This window comes from Hemiscyllium ocellatum, chromosome 39 (genome assembly GCF_020745735.1).
Source record: "Hemiscyllium ocellatum isolate sHemOce1 chromosome 39, sHemOce1.pat.X.cur, whole genome shotgun sequence".
NCBI classification, from domain to species: Eukaryota; Metazoa; Chordata; class Chondrichthyes; order Orectolobiformes; family Hemiscylliidae; genus Hemiscyllium; species Hemiscyllium ocellatum.
Genome location: NC_083439.1, coordinates 5303091 through 5324084, shown reverse-complemented (window position 1 = coordinate 5324084; position 20994 = coordinate 5303091). Strand labels below are relative to the sequence as shown.

General features: G+C 44.9%; 1 protein-coding gene across 14 annotated transcripts in view; it reads right to left on the bottom strand.

Annotated features, from left to right (window-relative positions):
- tle3a (TLE family member 3, transcriptional corepressor a) overlaps positions 1–20994 on the bottom strand; it is a 75425-nt gene that overhangs the window by 41161 nt on the left and 13270 nt on the right. For 10 of the 14 annotated variants that reach the window (XM_060853132.1, XM_060853137.1, XM_060853146.1 and 7 more), the window contains exons 5-6: positions 7980–8042; positions 5815–5919 (exon numbers count right to left, since the gene is read on the bottom strand). In XM_060853132.1, the coding sequence (XP_060709115.1) occupies positions 5815–5919; positions 7980–8042 (168 nt within the window). The remainder of the gene's footprint in view (positions 1–5814; positions 5920–7979; positions 8043–20994) is intronic. The other 4 variants (XM_060853139.1, XM_060853142.1, XM_060853141.1 and 1 more) reach the window with 1 other exon arrangement.

Genomic DNA, 20994 nt, shown 5'->3' with positions numbered 1-20994 from the left:
GAGAACTTACTTCATCAAAGATCCTCCAAAGTGTTCTACTCCAGAGACATTGGGGGGAATACACTGTTGTCAAGTATCCTCCAACCAGGAGTAGACAGATAGCAGGCACCCAATGGAAAGTCATTTTTGGGAAAGCTGGGGTCAACAAGGGGGTGTGGGATGGAGGTGGAAGGTCAACCATGATACATGTTGAAGCAGGCTGGAAAGGCCAAATGGCAGCAGCTATTCCTTACATTCGCATGTTGGATTTGGAAGATGCAATCATTCTATCCAAGAGTAAAAGTGTCTGGGAGCAAAGAGGGAGTACTTAAGGTTTGCTTGTTGTGCTGAGTTTGGATGCCCAGAGAGAAGACAGCAAAATGGTTACAGAAACATCAAGTTAACAACTTATGAAGAAGTGTTCGGAACCTGGGCTGCCAACGCTCCAGAAACTAAGAACTGGGCACTGCAGCTAGTAACACTGACAGGTTTAAAAAAAAAACTCCGAAGGAACTTTCTAATTTTCAGTCATTTGATTTAAAAATGCAATTGGGAATCTAGGTTTAATCACAGTCTGTTCACTTTCCAATTGACTGTGGGAAACAAGGATGGATGTGGGAGGTGAGCAAAGGCAGGTGAGGTTTGGTTGGTGGTCACCAGGTGGTGATAGGATTATGTAATAGCCATCACTGCAATGCTCCCCTCAATATTCCATTTGGAAAGGGGTCAAACCCTCAGGACGTGTGCGGTCATCCTGCGTGCACCAGGTCCATCTATAAGTGAAAACCTCAGGACTATTACATGGAATCAAGCCAACACACCTTCACACAATAGCACACCCCACCACCCCCCCCCCCCCCCACCCCAGCCTCCCTCCATGAAGGGTGGTTGGTTTGGGGGAGGGGAGGGGTTGCAGGAGAATAAACAGTCAGTCAGTCATTAAAAAAAAGAGCCTTTTTCAATCCCCAGTTGAGCCTTGTAAAAACCTGAACATCACTGTCAGATCCCTCTCTGCTTAAATTGTAAGCTCTGCTACAAAACACGACTGAGGCCACATCACTGATCGTTTTCAAGAAGGATTTAGATATAGTTCTCAGGGCTAAAGGGACTGAAGGGTATGGGGAGGAAGTGGGACAGGGGACTGAGCTGGATGATCAGTTATGTTCATATTGAATGGCAGAGGACATTCGAAGGGCCGAATGGCCTATTCCTTCTACTTTTTTTCTGTATTTCAACTATAGGAACAAAACAAATTATTTTCAATAAACCCACTAGAATAAAACAAAGAATTCCAAATGCTGGAAATCTGAAACAAAAACAAACTGCTGGAAAAACTCAGCAGGTCTGGCAGCATCTGTGCAAAGAAAGCAGAGATAACATTTCAAGTCCGACATGGACTCCTGAACTCTGAAGCATTGCAGCAGTGTGGGGTTGTTGTAAAGCCTAGGAATCTCGGCTAACCTGGGCACAGCCAGACGATAATGACCAAATAATCAGCCCTCTCTTTTAAAAGATAGCGTTGATTGAGGGGTAATGATTGGCCAGGGTACCGGGCATAAGTTCATTCACTCTTCTTTAATATCGTGCCTCAATATCCCGCCTCAATATCCCATATATCCATACACGAAGAGTCTTCATTTGATTAATGCATCAAAGACAGCTCCTCCAACAGGGCAGCACTCCCCCATAGAGACACCTGGGGCTTCTGTCTGGATGGTTCTTCTAGTCTCTTTACCGGGATAACGTACAACGTTCTACCTCAGAAACAAGAGGAACAACTTGGCTAGTGTCCGATCCCACAAATTCACCTTCAGCGCAGCACACATTAGGATCTTCTCTCAGCAGGAACGGTCTGTTTTACAGTCAGGCAGACATCTGGTGACCATTACAATTAAGCGTTGCCTTTTATCCATCACTGACATGCAGGGGGGAATCTCTCCAGACCTCAGAATGGTTTCAACAAAACTGGAAAGGCCAAGGTGGTTAAACGTAAGGCACTGTCTCAGACTGAGCTCACTCACAGGGCTGTAGAAAATTAAACAGCAATATAATTCACATCTTTTTGGGTAAAGTGAGCCAATAGTTTATCCCTCGCTATTATATGGTATGGATGGGAATCTAAATATGAAATGGGTGCCAAGCTAAAATCCAACAGTGATAACAGGAAACCATCGTCATTTACAGGGTGAGGAAATCATTAACTCTTTCCCCCAAGCCCAGCAGAAAGTGCTGAGGCTGGAGCAGAGGGCTCTGTTGAAGCTTTCAGCAATAGATCAGAACACGTTGGACAAGAGTCAAAACAAAAAAAATCAGGGAATTTAAAGGAGGAAAGTTAAAGTTAAGATTAGCCACCATTGAACAGAAAGGCAGTACAGGCCTATTCTTGCAGCCCCCTCATGAAAACTAAGGCACCAGAGATGGAGATTTACTGACACAAAGTGCCTGCTTCCAATGGGCAGAGACAAAGTGGAGGGAGGTGAAGGTCCCACAGTAACCGAGGGAACAGGGGAAAAACCCCAGAGCATTAAAAGCAACAATGGAGTTTGACTGGGATCTCAGTTAGGTCAGCAAGCATCAATGAGCATCATTGTGAAATGACCCGTGATGAAAGAGTGAAAATCCATGCCTGCTCATTCTGCTGGAAAATGATGCTGAGAGTTTTGCTGTTTGAAGATTAAATTTAGAGGGAGGAAGTAAAACTCTAGAGGACAACTTGTCCAGACTGTTTATGCCTGCACTGGTGTTATATATCAGCCAGGAGGCCTTTTTATTTGTTAACAAGTTCCAGAAACAAAAAGAGGTCAATTCTTTGCACAGTAGCATCTCACCGAGACAGGAGACAGTGCCTGGCCTTGGAGACTGCAGGGGCAGAGTTACTGACCCAGGGACAGAGATCTGAGCTTCTCAAACACAAATATTTTTTTTAAATATAAAACATTCAAAAAGCAAAGCCTTACATACATGATAAGTGCCCCCATCAAAACCTTGCAATTTTGAATATTTTCCACCTTCACTCCCAAACATTGAGGGGACAGTTTATGTTATAAACTTCTTAATCACAACTGGGAACAGACAGTTATAGCAAATTATTCCAAAGGCCAGGCTGTTTACATACTTTATCCAGAAGAAGGAGATAATCACAAAATAAACCATTGAACACGTGTGGGGAGAGAGCAAGAGAGCGACTTAATTTAAAAAAGAAGGGGGTTTCAGAAGGTAACACATTGGCTCAAATTCACAAGTGAAGGCTGTAAGGTAAAATTAAACTCTTGCTCCCTGTCCTTTCCCAAAGATGATTGGTAGGTAACATTTCCCACGACTGTGGAGACTGAAGGAGTTGAAAGCAAGAGAACATTAACCAGAAGCTGTCAGAGACAAACCATTTAAAACAAAACCGCAGAAGCGGGATCCTGCATCTGACAACAAACTTGCCTCAATCCGAGAACTCTCAGGAGGAGAGAACGTTAGAATAAAAAGGTGCCGCCCCGTCATCCTGCTCATAGCCACGGGCAGCACAAAGCACATCCTGCACAATAAACTAACTGGATTGGCTGGCCATTAATATAGAGACCACCAGTGGCCTTTTGTTGGGGAGTAGGGGGCGGGGGAGGGGAGACTGTTACCCTACACCTAGGTGCCTCCTGCCACCCCCAAATCAAATTAAGCCTCAGTTTTCTTGGGACAGACAAAAAAAAAGGCCATGCCTGAATGTCACTGCAGCATGTGAGAGAGAGAGAGAGAGAGAGAGAGAGAGAGAGAGAGAGAGAGAGAGAGAGAGAGAGACACACAGAACCACAGTAGAGGCTCTCCTTGATTGCCCATAATTCCATCATTGCAACGGTTCATCAGACAAGCTGACTGAATGGCTGCCTGCTTTAATGACAGCCCAACAGTTGTATTCAGCCAGATTCAAGGAAGCAATTACCTCAAAAATGGGGTCACAGGCCTAACTCATTTGCCTTAATTGAATTCCAATATCTGCCTCCAGCTGCCACGACCCATCTCTTGGCCTCAACTCTCCCACACACAAAAAGAGAGGAGGAGGCTAATCAAACTGTGGCCTCTTTATTCTGAAGCCTCCTTTACATCTTGCCATTTTTGAAAGACGAGAAAAAAAAATCTTTTATAAAGCATCCAAGGGGAGACCAGATCAATTTGTCTTCAGGAGTTGGGTGGAGTGTCTGAAGGTAGTTTATTCATTAATGCATCAGAAGGAAAGATTAAAGCAAAGTACGTGTCTGAGGCTTTGGAGTTCTCCTTTTCCTGATTACACCCTTGCTCACATCTCCAACACTTAGCGGATCACGTTGTGTTAAAGCCCTTTCCACCCCCTCTAGTATCTTCATTGACAGCCACCAGAATCTTTTCACGTCAAATATCTCCAGTTGCTGCAATGTCACACACCATTGAAACCATTAATTAGACGTGCTAAACACTAATTTAACCCAATTAATTTCTATAGCGACTTGCATCAAAATACAACATTGTCAGAGCCAATTGTGCAGTCACAACTTGAAAGGAGGGTGAGCGGCAACTCTTTAATGAAAAGGCACCAGACCTAGTGATCAGGTTATTTTTAATAAAATGGAACAGGATTCAAGGCAAAACTTGAGCTGCCAAGCAATGTTTTTAGCATTGCAACCCTGCCCCCTCTCTCTCTCTCTCTCTCTCTCTCTCTCTCTCTCTCTCTCTCTCTCTCCCCCTGCCAAAAAACCCCACTAATTTCAGTAGCTGCAAATTGTTAGGGGCTTGAGTACAGCTAAACATCAATGACCTAAAACCAAGAGTTGCAAACCTGCTACTTCACACAGCTTCGTCTCATACTGTAGGTGACTAAGATCAAGGGAACTCTCTCTAATGCTCTGCAGTGATCTCCTCCAGGTACTGCCAGCACTGCTGTGTTCGGATAATGGGCATACTCTTTAAGAGACAGTGTGACAGTACCCCTTTAAAAGGGATATGCTCGTGAATCTCTCAGAAGATGTGACCCAAGAATGGTTGGGGGAGAAAGCAGGTTTCCATCCTAGCTGACTGCTGAAAGCATGCTGCTCTGTTGCTTGATATAGCCTAGGCACTGATGTGCCCATGTATGATACTCTTACATGTTAATGAGCTACAATAAATGCCTTTTGGATCTTCCAATACCACATGAGTTACACCTCTTTTCTTAAAGGGAGACAATGGCCTATTGGTATTGTCACTGGACTGTTAACCCAGAGACCCAGGTAACCCCCAGGTTCAAATTCCACCACTCTAGATGTTGTGGACTGGACAGATACATTGAGGAGGAGAGGTGCGAGAGCAACTGGAAGCAACACAAGAGCAGGAATAGGCTATTCAGCCCATTGGGTCTGCCCTCAATCAGCCACTTCAATGCTTTTTCTCCCCCTATTGCCATATTCCAAAACATTTTCACTCTGTAAAAATCTACCTTAAAACATACTCAAAGGTTGAGCTTCCACAGCCATCTGGGGGAGAAAATTCCAAAGATTCACAACCTGAATGAAAACAATTTATCTCAGTCCAAATTGTGCCCTTAGTTCAAGACACTACAATCGGGGAAACATTCTTCCATCTATCCCTTTTAAATAAAAACTTTCAATGAGAGGGAGGCTTTTAGTTGGACAATGGATTGAACAGCCAGTGCAGTTTTATAGTTTTGCACACAGGCTGTGCCAACATTTACTGCTGGCAAACACAGTTTTTGAGTTTTGTTGTTTCATTACAGATAGTCTTTGTTACAGATCATTAAAGCACCACCGTCCTTTCAACAGGCCAACTGTATTAGTTTACTCTTCAATACTGTCAAGTAATAATAAAGGAGAGTGTACACACTGTGAGAGGCAGATTGGGAACTCCACGTACCCCGATGATCGAATTTAGTTCCGTCATAGTCACCTGCTTGGCACGCTCGACAGCTTGTGCCACTTGCTGCTGATGCTGAGAGATTGAGGGGAGAATCAGGAAGTGGGAAAAGAGAAGAAACACATTCAAAAAACATCCAGGAATTATGCAGTTTCAATTTTTTTTTAAGATGGAGATAAACGAGGTGAAACCACATTTTAAAAAAAAAAGATTGAACAGCAGGTGGTGTTCAACTAGTGCTGTCCGATAAACGCTAACCCAATTCAGCTTGGACTGATCAGACACCAGCATGAGATAGGCTGAACCAGAACAATATCAGTCATGCAGTGCTGCAGTGGCTCAGTGGCTAGCACTGCAGTCTCATAGCAGCAGGGACCTGGGTTCAATTCCAACCTCAGGTGACTGTCTTTGTAGAGTTTGTACACAGTCTCCCCACGTCTGCATGGGTTGCCTCCCAAAGACGTACAGGTCAGGTGGAAAGGTATGCTGAATTGTCCCACAGTTTCCAGGGATATGCAGGTTAGATGGGTTAGCCATGGGAAATGCAGGGTTTCAGGAATGAGGTGGGTCTGGGTGGGATCCCTTTGGAGGGTCACTAACGACTCAGTGGACTGAATGGCCTCTTCCCACTCTATAGGGATTCTCATCTCAAGACCTGCTCAGAAGGAGATGTTGGGTAATTTCTCGATTACATGCCTAAAGATTGCATTTTCAGATAAGACTAGGATCAGTTTTACACACTATTTACATAACTATCCTCCACTGACCGCACAGTCACTGGAAAAATAATCCTGTCTTTTGGGGGGGCGCGAGTGTCAGGGAATGTCAACTGGAGAGCCCACCCCCTCCAAATTCCTGACAAACCTTCAGAGGGCAGCACGCTAGGGGGTCTTTGAGCAGCTTTAGGATTGTAGCTGCCAGCCCAGAAGAGGCTGCACCTCCCCATGCTGGGGTAATGCAGCCCAGGCACCAGGCAGGGTCGGATCGGCGCAGCCTGCAGTGTGGAGGTGGGAGCAGTTACAGACAGTGGGAATCTCACACCAGGGACTGGTTTTCCTCAGCTCTTATCTTTAACAGAGTCAGAATGGTGATCAGAAATATGTTGAGGAACCATGGTTCAATCAACAGAGACACCACCAATCAGCAATGTACAAGCCTGAGTCAGAAATGGGGGTGGGGAGTTAATAGAGGTCGTGAATTGCCCACCATTGAAAGCCAACTAAAGTCTCCAGTTCAAACTCAGAATGATGGCAAATTGGAATTACAGGCCATTCTGCCATAACGTGCGTTTCATTAACACTAATTTGCTGTAACGCCATTGTCAAATTGGGAATGCTGTTTCTAAAGTGCAAACTTTTAGTTGTAACTTTAACGCGATTACATCACCATCACTTTAAACGTTAATGTGCAATTTTCCTACACAGGGTTGTACAAGGATGCAACCATCATGTTGAGAAGACTGACCTATAGATCCTCCAATTGCAAATATGGATTGAAACAGATAAACTTTTGTTAGAACAGGATATCAGGAGCATGGGGAAAACAGGGGACAAACAAAATCCAGCAGAGTAGAAGGAGATCAAAAAAGACAAGTACTGAATGAGGCATTCCTGTGCTAGGATGGAGTGGGCATTGTAACAGCATTGACCAGCTGTTAACCTGGGCATGCCAACATAACCAAGAGAAAATCCAGAACTTGGCCAATCTAACTCGTGCTCCCTGGTTGGATCCTTCCACACCAGCAAACTTTCTTCTATTGCAACTGCAGATAGTTCACAGCCAGGGTTTAAATTTTGACATGTGCCTCTATGGATGGAGCATAGACAGATTTGTACAGCATTTCTCCATTAAGACTACATCATGTAAGTGGGGTAATTAAGAGGTTACCCATTCAGATCACACTAGCACTGGGACCTGGAATATTCCCGTTCGGAATAGCCTTTTGTGGAGTGGGGTATAATAACAGAATAAGGTGGTCAGGGTAGGAGATACTGAAGAGATGTTGTTTCAATGAAAGAGCCAGGAAAGATTTCTTATGTGACATGGACTGAATACAAACTGGATACATTTCAACTTCAGTACCCACACAAAGCAATGAATAGCAAGGAACTCGAGGATCAAGCAGGACCACTTACCTCTTGTGAAAGAAATGGCATGATTTGTGCCAAAATCGTGTTTAGCCTTTTGGCAATTTCAGTCTGAGCAGGAGAGAAAGGAAACAAGAGAGATAAAAAAATCTTTGGTTAGAATTTGAAACAAACTGTTTTGCAGAAACACATGGCATCAGCAGATGACGAACACAAAGCAACGAGGCAGGGGGAGATAACACCATTATGGAGCTAACTACTTATTGGAACGATATCACAGAATGTGACTGTGTCCAATAACAACAGCCAAGCAGGACCCAGTGTCCATGAGAAACACGGTGCATGCCCATTCACAGAGGAGAAATCACATCCAGTTTTACAGCAGTAACTGGGGGAAGAGAGAACGACCGTGCGAGAGAGCATAATGTGGAGGGGGTAGGCAGGTGATGGCAAATCAACGAGAGTGTAATTTACTGGGGCAAGTGTGTCAGAATAAGGGTCAGTTTTACACTTGACCAAGGGTTAAAATTGGTTTTAAAATTCCTTTAAAAACTTTTCCTGAATCAGCTAAGTCAGTTTGAAGGCTCCAACTCTAATTCGGAGCTGGAGACTAGAGAGTTCTAGATGCCAGGTCATTGCCTACATGGGGTTTAAACTTTGAAGTCCCACACAGTAATTGCTTGGAAGTGATCACAGTGTAACTTTCAGGACTAGTGTCTGATCATTTGGAGACAGGAAGATCTGAGCCACATTTAATAATCATATATCCATTAAAAAAGAAAGGTCCTGAAAGCTCAGGTTGGTACAGACACCATCACCCCTCACCCACCATCCAAAGGTGGAATTCATCCCTTCTATTTAATCTTAGTGATACAAAGTGCAATAACTGGATCAAAAAAGCTGCTGCTCCAGTTACAAACAAACAGAAACTAGCGCAATCATTCAAACACTTCCAGCTTTTCTTAGATTTCAAACAACATGATGGATAATCTTCAACTTCCAGCCTAACTCCCCGCACACTCCTGTACGGTGGTGAGACCATTGAGGCCTACGGATATTGGCTGCTCACCATCACACCACATCCATAACTTTACCCTCATCATCCCTGCTCATTAACTCTTCAAAACATTCCAACAGGGCAGAGTGGGAGATTCCTTTGCAAAATAAAACAGTAATTCCCAACAGCCACCAGAAATCGCGATAGAGGTTTAATCAGAATGACCAGAAAATGGCTGGGAGATCGAGCCCGCGTTCCTTGACTATGGCCCACGAGCACATTGCCATGGGAACAAGTCAGCACTGCAGGTACAGAATGCATCAATTTTGTTGCATCTCTGCCTCTTCACTCAGAAGACAGGAACCTGAGACTTCCTATCTCAGATGAGACAAGCCTACAACAGGGATTGGAGATTGCTTTGCTGAATTAGGAGCTTTCAAAAGGGATTGTACTTCAGCCCAACGCGTCAAACAAGGCACTAGAGAACACTTCGGGCACAGTCCAAGTGCTCTGAAATACACTGAGGTTTGCTCTTCTCGTTCCAGTTGCTTGAACACAATTCTCCACGCTGCCCAATTAAGCACACAGTCTGCCATCCAAACAAATCACAGGCTGCACCTTATGCAGCTCTATTAACAATCTCCCTCATGGTCAGCCCTCACTTAGAAAACAAGGCCAGTAAAGCAGAAATACTTCAGCAATCGCAAAGCTCCTTTGCTTAGGAAACATTATTCCTGACTACGTGAAACGGTCACTGCTGAACACATTCCTTACACACCATAAATTTCACAAGTACCTGTACCCTTAAAGGGAACAATTACCTGACTAAACAGTTCAAAAGGATTATTCGTGTACATTTCAGCTCACAGACATCTGAAGTTTCATTAAGAGACAATCACCATGGTAGATGTTCCTATTCCCTCTATCACTAAACCTGCATGCAGTCCTTGATGTTAAACAGCTGTCAAAACGACATCAAATCCAACCTTCAGCATTCTCTGTGGGCTCCAGCGTAAAGCACAGGAGTACAGCAGACTTCTGAAGTCAAAGACAGTTTGAACAGACCAATAACATAGAAGATGTAAACATATCAGTTCACAAGGCCTGCTCCACATGAAAAGGGGGAGTGATGGTGAGGGGAGAGACAGGGAGAGACAGGGAGAGACAGGGAGAGACAGGGAGAGGAGGCTGGCGTAGACTGAGGAAGCTGTCCACCTTTCGGCTGGGATTGTGCTACTCTTCAGGCAATTGATGTTTAACACAGAACTCCCTCGGGCACCACCACCCTCGGACATGCTGACCCACTCAGTAAACCTCCACCAGGACAGGAGGTCACCAAAACTGAATCTTAAAGTAGGCTTAATGCAAGTAACAACCAAAGCTGTTCCCAACTCTTCACTGAGCTTCACCTTGCCATGTCCCAGTTTGAGAAGGTCCCTCAGCACCATGTCTCCGTGTAGCCCCCCCCCCCAACCTCAATGGAAGACAGCAATTGCTCTCAAACCAGTCCGTGCCTCTCAGCTGTTTAACTTTCACAAAGGGGCTGAGAGTCAGCCAGAGGGGGATAAATGAGGCGGAGACTGCTCCATCAGGCTTAGCCAGCTCGGTGAGGTTACACCGATGGGTCAAATGCAGGGTGGGAATATGTTTTCCCTCTTACTTCTACAAGAATCAATCATACAGCATGGAAACAAACAAACAAACAAAAAGTCTCATTGGTCCAAATCATCCACGCTGAGTAAATACCCCAAATCAGACCTGGTGCCATTTGCTAATTCTACTCTGCTCAACAGCATATTATGGATTTTGTCTGAAATACTGAACTAATGTTAAACTTGGTAGAGAGGGTTGAACAATTATCTCACCAGTAACTTAGTTTACTCATTTAGCTTAAAATCATATAATTTGCTTGGAATATTGTCTTCACACACTGTGAATAGAAAAAAAAAGTGTTTGACCCTTCAACTAAAACCCATTCTCCTCTGAGTTAGAGTGAAATTTATTTTATTATAAACCTTACATAATATTTTATGTATGTTGAGACTTTGGGGACGTTAACGATTTTTACATTCCTTACACTCCCAATGCATAAACGATTGGGGGGGGGGGGGGGGGGGGGGGTTCTTCCTGTTAATCACCTTGTAAATTAAGAGCCCTTCAACTGCCGCTCAAGTAAAGTGGTGTTTTTAAAATGGTCATGGAATTTTTTTCCCCCCACTGCATCTTTCTGGGGATTCTCGAAGTGACCAACCACTTTCAGACACAGGGACAGTTCACAAGTCACTCCTGTCCACTGGCCTCCAGGTTTTCTGGTGGTTCAACATTGCAATCCCCCACATGACACAGATGCCAAACAATTGCAAAAAAACCAAAAAAATCCACTTTACAAAACAACACAAAGCACTCAGCATTTTAACGTATGTCTGTACAGGGAGAGACTCTGCACATGGAGGGCATGTGCCTATCACTGCCTGACCAAAAGCATACCCCACCTGGAACTAGGAAGCAAGCCAAGTCCACAGCATTAACTCATGACAGATTCCCGGTATTCAGGCCCTCCACACTTGTATTTACATGGCATCTTTCACAACCTCAGCACAGTGGCTCAGTGGTTAGCACTGCTACCTCACAGCATCAGGGTCCCAGGTTCAATTTCAGCCTCGCGTGACTGTGTGGAGTTTGCACATTCTCCCAGTGTTTGGGTGAGTTTCCTCCCATAGTCCAAAGATGTGCAGGGCAGGTGAACTGGCGATGGTAAGTTGCCCATAGCGTAAGGTGCATTAGTCAGAGGGAAACGGGTCTGGGTTACTCTTCGGAGGATTGGTGCGGACTTGTTGGGCCGAAGGGCCTGTTTCCACACTGAAGGAATCTAATCTAATCATTCCAAAATGCTTTATAGCTGACCAAGTGCTTTCACTGTTGTGTCACTGGGCAGGTGTAAAGTCTGCATCCAAAACCTCTCCCCTCACCTCTATCCAAGGCCCCAAAAGGATCCTTCCACATCCAGCAGTGATTTTCCTGCACACCCAAACACCACCTCATCTACTTGGTCTGTTGCTATTGATGCGGTCACCTCTACACTGGGGAGGCAGGATGCCGATTTGTGGAATGTTTCAGAGAACATCTCTGGGATAAACGCACCAAACAACCCCACCACTGCATAGCTGACCACTTCAACTCCCCCTCCCACTCTGCCAAGAACATGCAGGTCCTGGGCCTCCTCCACCAAATCAAAGCCCAGAAGAAGAATGCCTCATCTTCTGCCTCGGGACCCTCCAACACACGGGAGCAAGGTCAGTTTTACCAGTTTCTTTATTACCCCTCTCCCCCATGTCATCCCCCATCTAACCCTCCAACTCAACACCACCCTCTTGACCTGTCCATCTTCCTTCCCATCCATCCATTCCAACCTAACACCGCACACCCCAACACATTTCTTACGCCTAAAACGTCGACTCCCCTGCTCCTCGGATGCAGCCGTGCTGTGCTTTTCCAGCACCATACTGACTGACTCCTGCATCTGCGGTCCTCACATTCTCCCAGAACCGGGCAGCCAACAGGACCACAGCAACAAACTCTTTCCCCTCTGTCCTGTTTAGTAGCAAGTTCAGTCGAGGATTCAGAAGAAAGTTCTATTCACCCAGAGAGTGGCAGGGATGGAGAACCCACTAGCACAAGGGTATTGTGGAGATAAATGAAATGCTGTCACCGCATTGGAGTCTTTGCTTGCCCAAGGAATTAGTCAGTGACACTGCTGAGGACCAGAGCAACCTTCTCTACAGCAGGGGCCAAATTCCAGACAGGCACACCCACAGACCAACACATGCAGGTGGAAGGGGAAGGTAATGGCCAAGTGGTATTTATCGCTGGACTCTTAACCCAGAGGCCCAACTCTGGAGACCCAGGTTCTAATCCTGCCATGGCAGATGGTGGAATTTGAATTCAATAAAAATCTGGAATCAAGAGCCTGTGATGACCAGGAATCCATTGTCGACGGTTGGAAAAACCCATCTGGTTTACTAATGACCGTACCTGGCCTGGCCCACATGTGACTCCAGACCCACAGCAATGTGGTTGACTCTTAATCAGTATTTATTGTCCATGCCAGCCAGCAGTTATCTGGTGACACCGTCATCCAGTGAATGAGTAAAAAAAACCTATTCCCAAGTGGGATGGAGCAAAAATTAAGTTATTAGCCTGTTATGGAAAGTCTTAGTTGGTTACAGTTAACCACGACTCAGTACAGCGCAGTTACTTTCAGCTGGCCAGGTACGTGTGTTTAAACAGAGACTTGGAACCTCTTTTCCATTTGAATCTGGGAGGTTGCATTCTGTTTATCCAGAAACAAAACAACAGTGGTTTCTTTCTCTCCTGACTCCTGCACCCGCCACCCGCCACCCCCCACTCCCCAATTTTAAAATGGAAAAAAAAAGAGTTCTCTACTTACAACAGGTTAAAATCTAAAAATGTAAAAGGAACCTCATTAATGTTCAGATTGCAAGCATATGTACACGGGGGGGGAAATCAAATTAAAATGAGAAAAATGATACCTTGCTAGGCAGAACGGGTCTGCAGTGCAGATGCAAATACTATTTCAGAGTCATCAAATTCTGCAGTCCATCTGTTCAAACCAGCCTTGCATCATTATCACTTGAAAATTTTAAAATTGAGATTGATAGACACGGGTTTTGCACAGAGTCTTGGGCTGGACAAATGATTCCAATCAGCCAGCTACGATGCAATTGACTTGCCTGCTCCCTTTGCTGCAGGACCATATGCTCACTAAATTCAAGCATTGCCCTACCACCTACAAATACCACGACTAGACAGCAGTGAACCGCAAGGATTTTGTTTGCTCAACCCAACTCAAGAGAAGTGTGGGCTCTGAAAACACATCTGAATAGTCAGTCACCAAAAGTCTGACACACAACACAAAGTCCAAATTAGCAGAGTGTGGACGTTACCAAGCCTCACAATAATACTCGGAGAGACCTCAGTGGCAAAAACACACCACTCAGAACAGCAATGGTAATTTCAGCCAAGAATAATTCTCAATCCATCTTTCCCGTTACTATGGCTACATAAGAACCAGTCCCAGAGATCGTTATGTAAATTGCATCTTTCTTTGACCACAACTGTCTGTGAAACCGCACAACGTGCACCAACGCAGGTCATTCAATTGGAGTTTAAGCTGCTAATCGGAGCCACTTTGCAAATTAAGTGCAGATAACGCGAGCAGACAGCAGCAGCAGGCAAACAGAGGGGAAAGGAGGCTCCTACCTTGAGGCTTCTGTCCCATTTACGATACTCTTCAACACAGCCTCCCCCAAGCTGCACCTCCCCCCCCCACACACACACACACAACCCAGACAAATTTATCTTGCTTCACTTTCTCAGGTAACATCACATACCTCAACACACAAAAGTTATGACTCGTTACATTCAGAACAGATTTACAGGAGTGGGAAAGCATAAATTGGAGCAGCACTCTACTTGCATTTAGATAGCACCACAAGATATCCTAAGGGGAGCGATTGTAACAAGGTCAGTCAGCTGGAGCTCAATGAGTTGCCTGATTGGACCAAATTAGCAGACTCTATCAGGGAGCCCTGGCTGACAGATAGGGGACAGTGTCAGAGATACTAACACTCACGGCAGACTCCGAAGAGACAGCATTAAAGTCAAGGATTGCTCATAAAAGGGGTGACTTGGTGACAGGATACTGGCCTCTGGAGTTATTTCACCAAGCTACATCCCACAGGCTTATCCTGCGTCTGGCTCAGCCTCCAATTCAATGGCACAGCAGTGATCCCAGAGGGAAGGGTGCAGTTGGATTTAGACCAGGATCAGACTTGGCTGCCAAGATGAACAGTCTGTCTACACCATCCTTAAAAGACAGATATGGACAACACTCTTCTTGGGACAAACTCCCTCAGTAATGTGCAGTGCCAGAAGGCATCGACTCTGAAGAGCAGAAAGATCTAACGTCCTCTGTCAGACTTCTTCTGGGTGACACCACCATTGAATCAAAAAACACAGGAAGTACCCCAGTTGCCATTCGGCCCATTGGGTCTGTGCCGGCCCTTTGAAACTGCGATCCAATTGCTTTCAGTCTCCAGGAAACATGTCCCCTTAAAAATATTCTATTCAATTTTCTTCAGAAAGCGACTTTGGCACCTGTGTCCAGCCACACACAGTGGTGTAAAGGGGGTTTCCTTTCTATAACCTCTCACCCACCATAAACATCAGCCTATCGGTTAATTGGTATCAAAATCGGATAGAATTGTGAACATCTTGATTAAATTGCCAACTCCTCCGGTGCTCCAAGAACAACCCCAAGCTTCTCCAGTCTCCATTCACACACCGGCTCCCAGTTTGTTTCATAATCCCAACATAACCAGCCCCACCATTACCCACCTTGCTAATATCACAACACATACTAACGGGTAGTAACAACATTGCCAGCTTAAATAGAACTAAAGGTGATCAAAATAAACGGATGTTAGGACTCATTCCACAAACCCCATATTGAAATGGAGGGAGGATATTTTGGGATAAATTGGAAATGATTTGGAGGAGTTCCTCCTCCAAAAAACAGGCAAAGTAATTTCCTGTCCTACATGACCTGATAAGCTGGGAATGTGTTGCAGACGTTTCGTCCCCTTTCTAGGTGACATCCTCAGTGCTTGGGAGCCTCCTGTGAAGCGCTTCTGTGGTGTTTCCTCCAGCATTTATAGTGGCTTGTCTCTGCCGCTTCCGGTTGTCAGTTCCAGCTGTCCGTTGCAGTGGTTGGTATATTGGGTCCAGGTCGATGTGCTTACTGATAGAATTTGTGGATGAGTGCCATGCCTCTAGGAATTCCCTGGCTGTTCTGTTTGGCTTGTCCTATAATAGTAGTGTTGTCCCAGTCGAATTCATGTGGCTTGTCATCTGCATGTGTAGCTACTAAGGATAGCTGGTCGTGTCGTTTCGTGGCTAGTTGGTGTTCATGGATGTGGATCATTAGCTGTCTTCCTCTTTGTCCTATGTAGTGTTTTGTGCAGTCCTTGCATGGGATTTTGTACACTACATTGGTTTTGCTCATGCTGGGTATCGGGTCCTTTGTTCTGGGGAGTTGTTGTCTGAGAGTGGCTGTTGGTTTGTGTGCTGACGAAACGTCTGCAACACAAATTCCCAGCTCGGCGAACAGAACCACAATAACGAGCACCCGAGCTACAAATCTTCTCCCAAAACTTTGAACCTGATAAGTACAAACCAGGGAAGTGCCTGAAATACTCAGTTCAGCCTCCAGTGAGAAACAGTGTAGTATTTTTCTCCCTCCAGTCAAGGAAGCCATGAACTCGGTTTCTCTCTTCACAAACATCGTCAAGCTTGCTGAGTATTGCTAGGATTTGTTTTTCTTTCAGATTCCACACGTCTGGAAAGTCACGCTTTTGTTTTAGATCCTGGTGTTTCCTGCCACCTCTCATTGTTGTCGCCAACTTAACTAGTCCCCAAGTGTCAAGCATTGAAAGGTCCTGCTATCAAATAAGCTAATGCTGCAGTATTTTATTAAAAGTTTCACCTTTAAATTGCACCACAGGCTATATCTCACAATATTGTCAACAACAGAAGGGTGGCACAGTGATTCAGTGGTTAGCACTGCTACCTCACAGCGCCAGGGACACTGTTTCGATTCCAGCCTTGAGCAACAGTCTTCATCGAGTTTGCACATTCTTCCCGTGTCTGCGTGGAATTCCTCCCACAGTCCAAAGATATGCAGGTTAGGTGAACTGGCCATGCCAAATTGATTAGTGTTCAGGGATGTGTAGGTTAGATGCATGTGTCAAGAAACTACAGGGGATTGGGTCTGGGTGGGTTACTCTTCAGAGGGTCACTATGGACTAGTTGGGCCAAATGGCCTGTTTCCACACTGTAGGGATTCTAAGAAAATATGCATGCATTATCCAAGAGTCCAGACTTTTAAAAGAAAGATTAAGCTGGAAATAAATTCACAAAGTTGCTTTTCAGCATCCTCCTAAGACAGTCTGATCACATGAAAAACTTTCCTAGTCAGAGTTCCATCTCACTGACACTGGGGACTGGCAAGCAGCTTACGTAGCTTTCTCTGTATTAATCAGCCATAGTCTTAAATCAGAATCTTTTCACTATCATAGTCAAATTACAAGAGTAGGGCTGTTTTGGTGCAGTGGTAGTGCCCCTACATCTGAGCCAGGGGGTCTGGATTCAAGCGCCATCTGCTCAGAGAGATGTGCGATAAAAAAAATCTGGATATCCAGAGTTGATGAGAAAATATCAAATTGAAAACATCGCAAGTACCAATGATGCAGATAGTTTGACAACCTCGTGGTCGTTAAGCTGTCAGAGTCACAGAAACCCTAATAGTTGATGGAGGAAACTTGTGCTCTTTAAAAGGAGGGAAGCCTCCTTCCCCAAGTTGCCCTTTTGCAATAAGCTGCTCCAACTACATCAGCTCAAAGTGCAACTCAAATACATGGGCAAGTAAGGGACTGATAACACACAGCAAAGCAAAGCCACGTTCAGGAGAACGAAAGTCAATAATCTGCAATATTTTGTCTGGCACTATCCGACTCTTCACGATAAGCGAGTGGGACAAGTCCTCAGTGAGAGCAGACTGGAGAGGAATGTGTTGAGCTAAGTTACTTAAACCAAGCTCTATCGTTTGCTACAAATATCTTAAAAGTTCCAACTGAAACAACAGGGTGGTTGAATACATTACTCACCCCCTCCTCTCTCTCTCTCTCGCGCTCTCCCCCCCGCCCCCTCCCTGATCACCTCTCACTCACACTGACTGCAACAACACATAAAATAACAAATGGATTACTTTCCAAAAAAAAGAGTCTAACCACAGATCAGGCAAATTATTTTACTCAGGAAGAGAACAACAGTGTAGGATCTTATCTTCGCAGAAGGATTTCTATCCAGTCAGGAGCAGGAATCCTGGAAGATTTGCCACAAAGGAATGGAAGGTGATCCCTGCTCAAGAGAATCCAGCTTGGACAGACTGAGTAGATCCCAGGAATCTCAGGTTTGTAGATTATATGCGTGCCATCTTTTAACTGTGGTCCTACATTCTCAGACACAGTGAGTGAGTGAAACTCACTATGAACAGAGCACACCGCTGTTCAGCTGCTCAATCCCAGTAGAAGCTACTGACTCATTACAGCAAAGCTGTCAAACTGCATAAAGACAGACATCCAAATTCCCACTCCCTTCTCTATAGAATGCTTCCTAATAACTTCCTGAATTGCCTGGCTCTAACTATGGATAGAGGCTTGGTTAGTTAACATGGTGCAGTGAGTAAGCCAGAACCTGGGAGGGTCACTGGGATCAGTACTAGGGCAAACTCTACTCTCGATTTGGATAAAGGGACTGAACGCATGGTAGCTACTTGAAAGGGGTGCCATTTCAGTAAGGTTAATGTTGTCCTATTTTTAAAAACTTATTTTTCAACTCTAAGTAATGCAACTACTTTTAATTCCTCTGCTGTATCCAAGAGTTGAACCTAAGATGTCACTATAAGGAGACGAGACATTGCAAAAGCTCTTCACTGTACACCTACATGGGACAACAAAACGATATTGGATAACCGATGATGTCAAGGGGGTGGAGAGAGGGATAGAGTGAGGCTAAGTGAGTGAACAAGATGTTGTATAATTGCTGGGGGGGGGGGGGGAATGTTTTTTTTTCTCCCCATGAATTCACCCACTTTAGCAGGAAGAATAGAAATCCGGATACAATTAAATGGAGAATTGAACTGCAGAGCACAATGCCCACCATGGTACATGAAACACAAATAAATAGATATCCATACAGCATACAATTAGGAAGACAATTGGAACGTTGCTATCTATTGCAAAGGGAGTGGAACACAAGAACAGGGACAGTCGTAATGAGGTACAGGGTCTTGGTGACACCACACTTGGAGCACATGGTGTAGGTTTAGCCTCTTTGTTCTGGTCTCCCGAGAGGAAATAATTCTAGCAACAGCATCATCCTCAAAAAAAAACCCAACTGGGTTCAGATTAGGTTAGGTGAGGGAAAGGGCAACAAGTGATAGCAGGTTGAGCACTGCAACCAATATGTGCAAGCTTCCTGGTTTGAAAAGACACACTCTACCGTGAAAAACCACCCCAGGGGTGGGGGGGGGCCCCCATGTATTAATGCTCCCCACTGACCAAATCTTTGGCCTGGTGATAACTGCAACAGGAAGGAAGCAGAACTGGAACAGGGAGCAACCTTTACAACGACATCCCACCCACACCCCAACTCTGATGACGATGGCTTCAAACAGGCTGGGTGTTTTTGTTTAAACCCAAGGTTGGGGTGGTGGTGTGGGGGATGGAATAGTTCCAACAGCTGGTTAGAGGGAGGGGATTGGAAAGCTACCCGCAAGTAAATGCCAGCAACAGGTGAGAGATAAGGACGGAGATTTTAAAAAAAAACAGCAAAAACAACCTCAAGGTTACATTTTTCTCAAAGATGTTGTGGTGACATTGCTGTCAAAACATAACGGAGGAGGGAGGAGAGAAAAAAAGGCTGGGACACAGTGATGCCAGAAATACTTTACAAGTAAAACAAACAGGTTCGGGGCAAAAAAAAGGACAAATCTGCTCCTGCAAACACTTAACCCTTTCCAAACTGAAAACCAAAAACAAAAAATGCTGGAGATCACATTGGGTCAAACAGAGAGAGAGAGTAGGCTAACATCAAGTCCAGACCTGGAGAGTCATCTGGACTCAATGTTAAACTCAGCAGCTTTTGTTTACAGTTTGGATTCCAGCATCGAGTGTAACTTGCTCCTACCCAACCCTTTCAGTCCTCGCTCGGACCAAATCAGGCGGTGGCTACTCGACAGCAAAGATGCTCCCAGAATCTAGCACCTTGTCTGAACTAAACTCTAAAAGGTGTAGAAGAGGAAGGTCTCAGCAAGTACGCCCAGGAGGGCTGCTAAGGCTCTAGTTTGACCCTGCCTTTAATATTAATTTCCAATGTCCTGCTGCAAACAATTAAAAAAAAATGGAAGCATTAGAGACAGATTTCCTTCCCCTTTTAAAAGGTTCTTTAGGCACATTTTTTTTCTCCCAAAAAAAGAGCATCGCAATGGGGGAGAAAGGGAGAGGACTGGGTGGGATGACGCGTACAGGTCATTTGACGAGATCACCAGGAAGAGATCTGGGTTGTAAGGTATTAAAACCAGCTCCTGTGGCTTGGAGCTGTCACAGTGAGTCGTATTCCTGGATGACCACCCAAACCAGCAACTTCGCATTTAACTAGAAACCAGAGGATGCGTGCCAGTGTCACAGATCCACAAATACGTGTGCACATCAGTCTGAGTGGGAGGATGAACAATGCGAATGACAGATTAAAAATGAAGAGAAAACATGAGCTGGCAAGGCCCATTACACTACACCATCCATTAAGTGGATAAAAACAAGCCCCAGAGCACTGGTGGTCACACTCCTGCTCCACAATTATCAGCACTTTCCGCTGTCTAGCACCATTTCAAGTGCTCACTTCAGTACTCCCGTCAAAAGCATGGTGAAAGCTATTTGACCTTACACTATCATTAGGAACTGAGAAGTGAGCCAGAGTATACGTACAAGTGGGGGAGGGACAGGAAAAGGGGAGAGAAAAAAAAATTAGCTGAGCACAGCCCTCCCTCCCCCCCAGCGAACATATACACTTGAATAATTCTTGCAAACATGTCATTTAAGTGGCTGGTGTTTATGATGCCACAAGGGAAAAGAATCAAAGCAGTGAGCAGTGTGTTTGTTGAAGCTAAAGAGACTCCAACAACCATTTCAATTAATAGCCATAAATCGCATCTATAAAAGATATCCTTTCATGCTGAAAAAATGTCAAAGCACTTTATGCAATGAATTACTTTGTGTACACAAGTCACTGGAGTTCACGATGGCTCAGTGGTTAGCACTGCTGCCTCACAGCACCAGGGACCTGGGTTCAATCCTACCTTTGGACAACTGTGTGGAGTTTGCACATTCTCCCCATGGCTGCATGGGATTCATACCACAATCCAAAGAT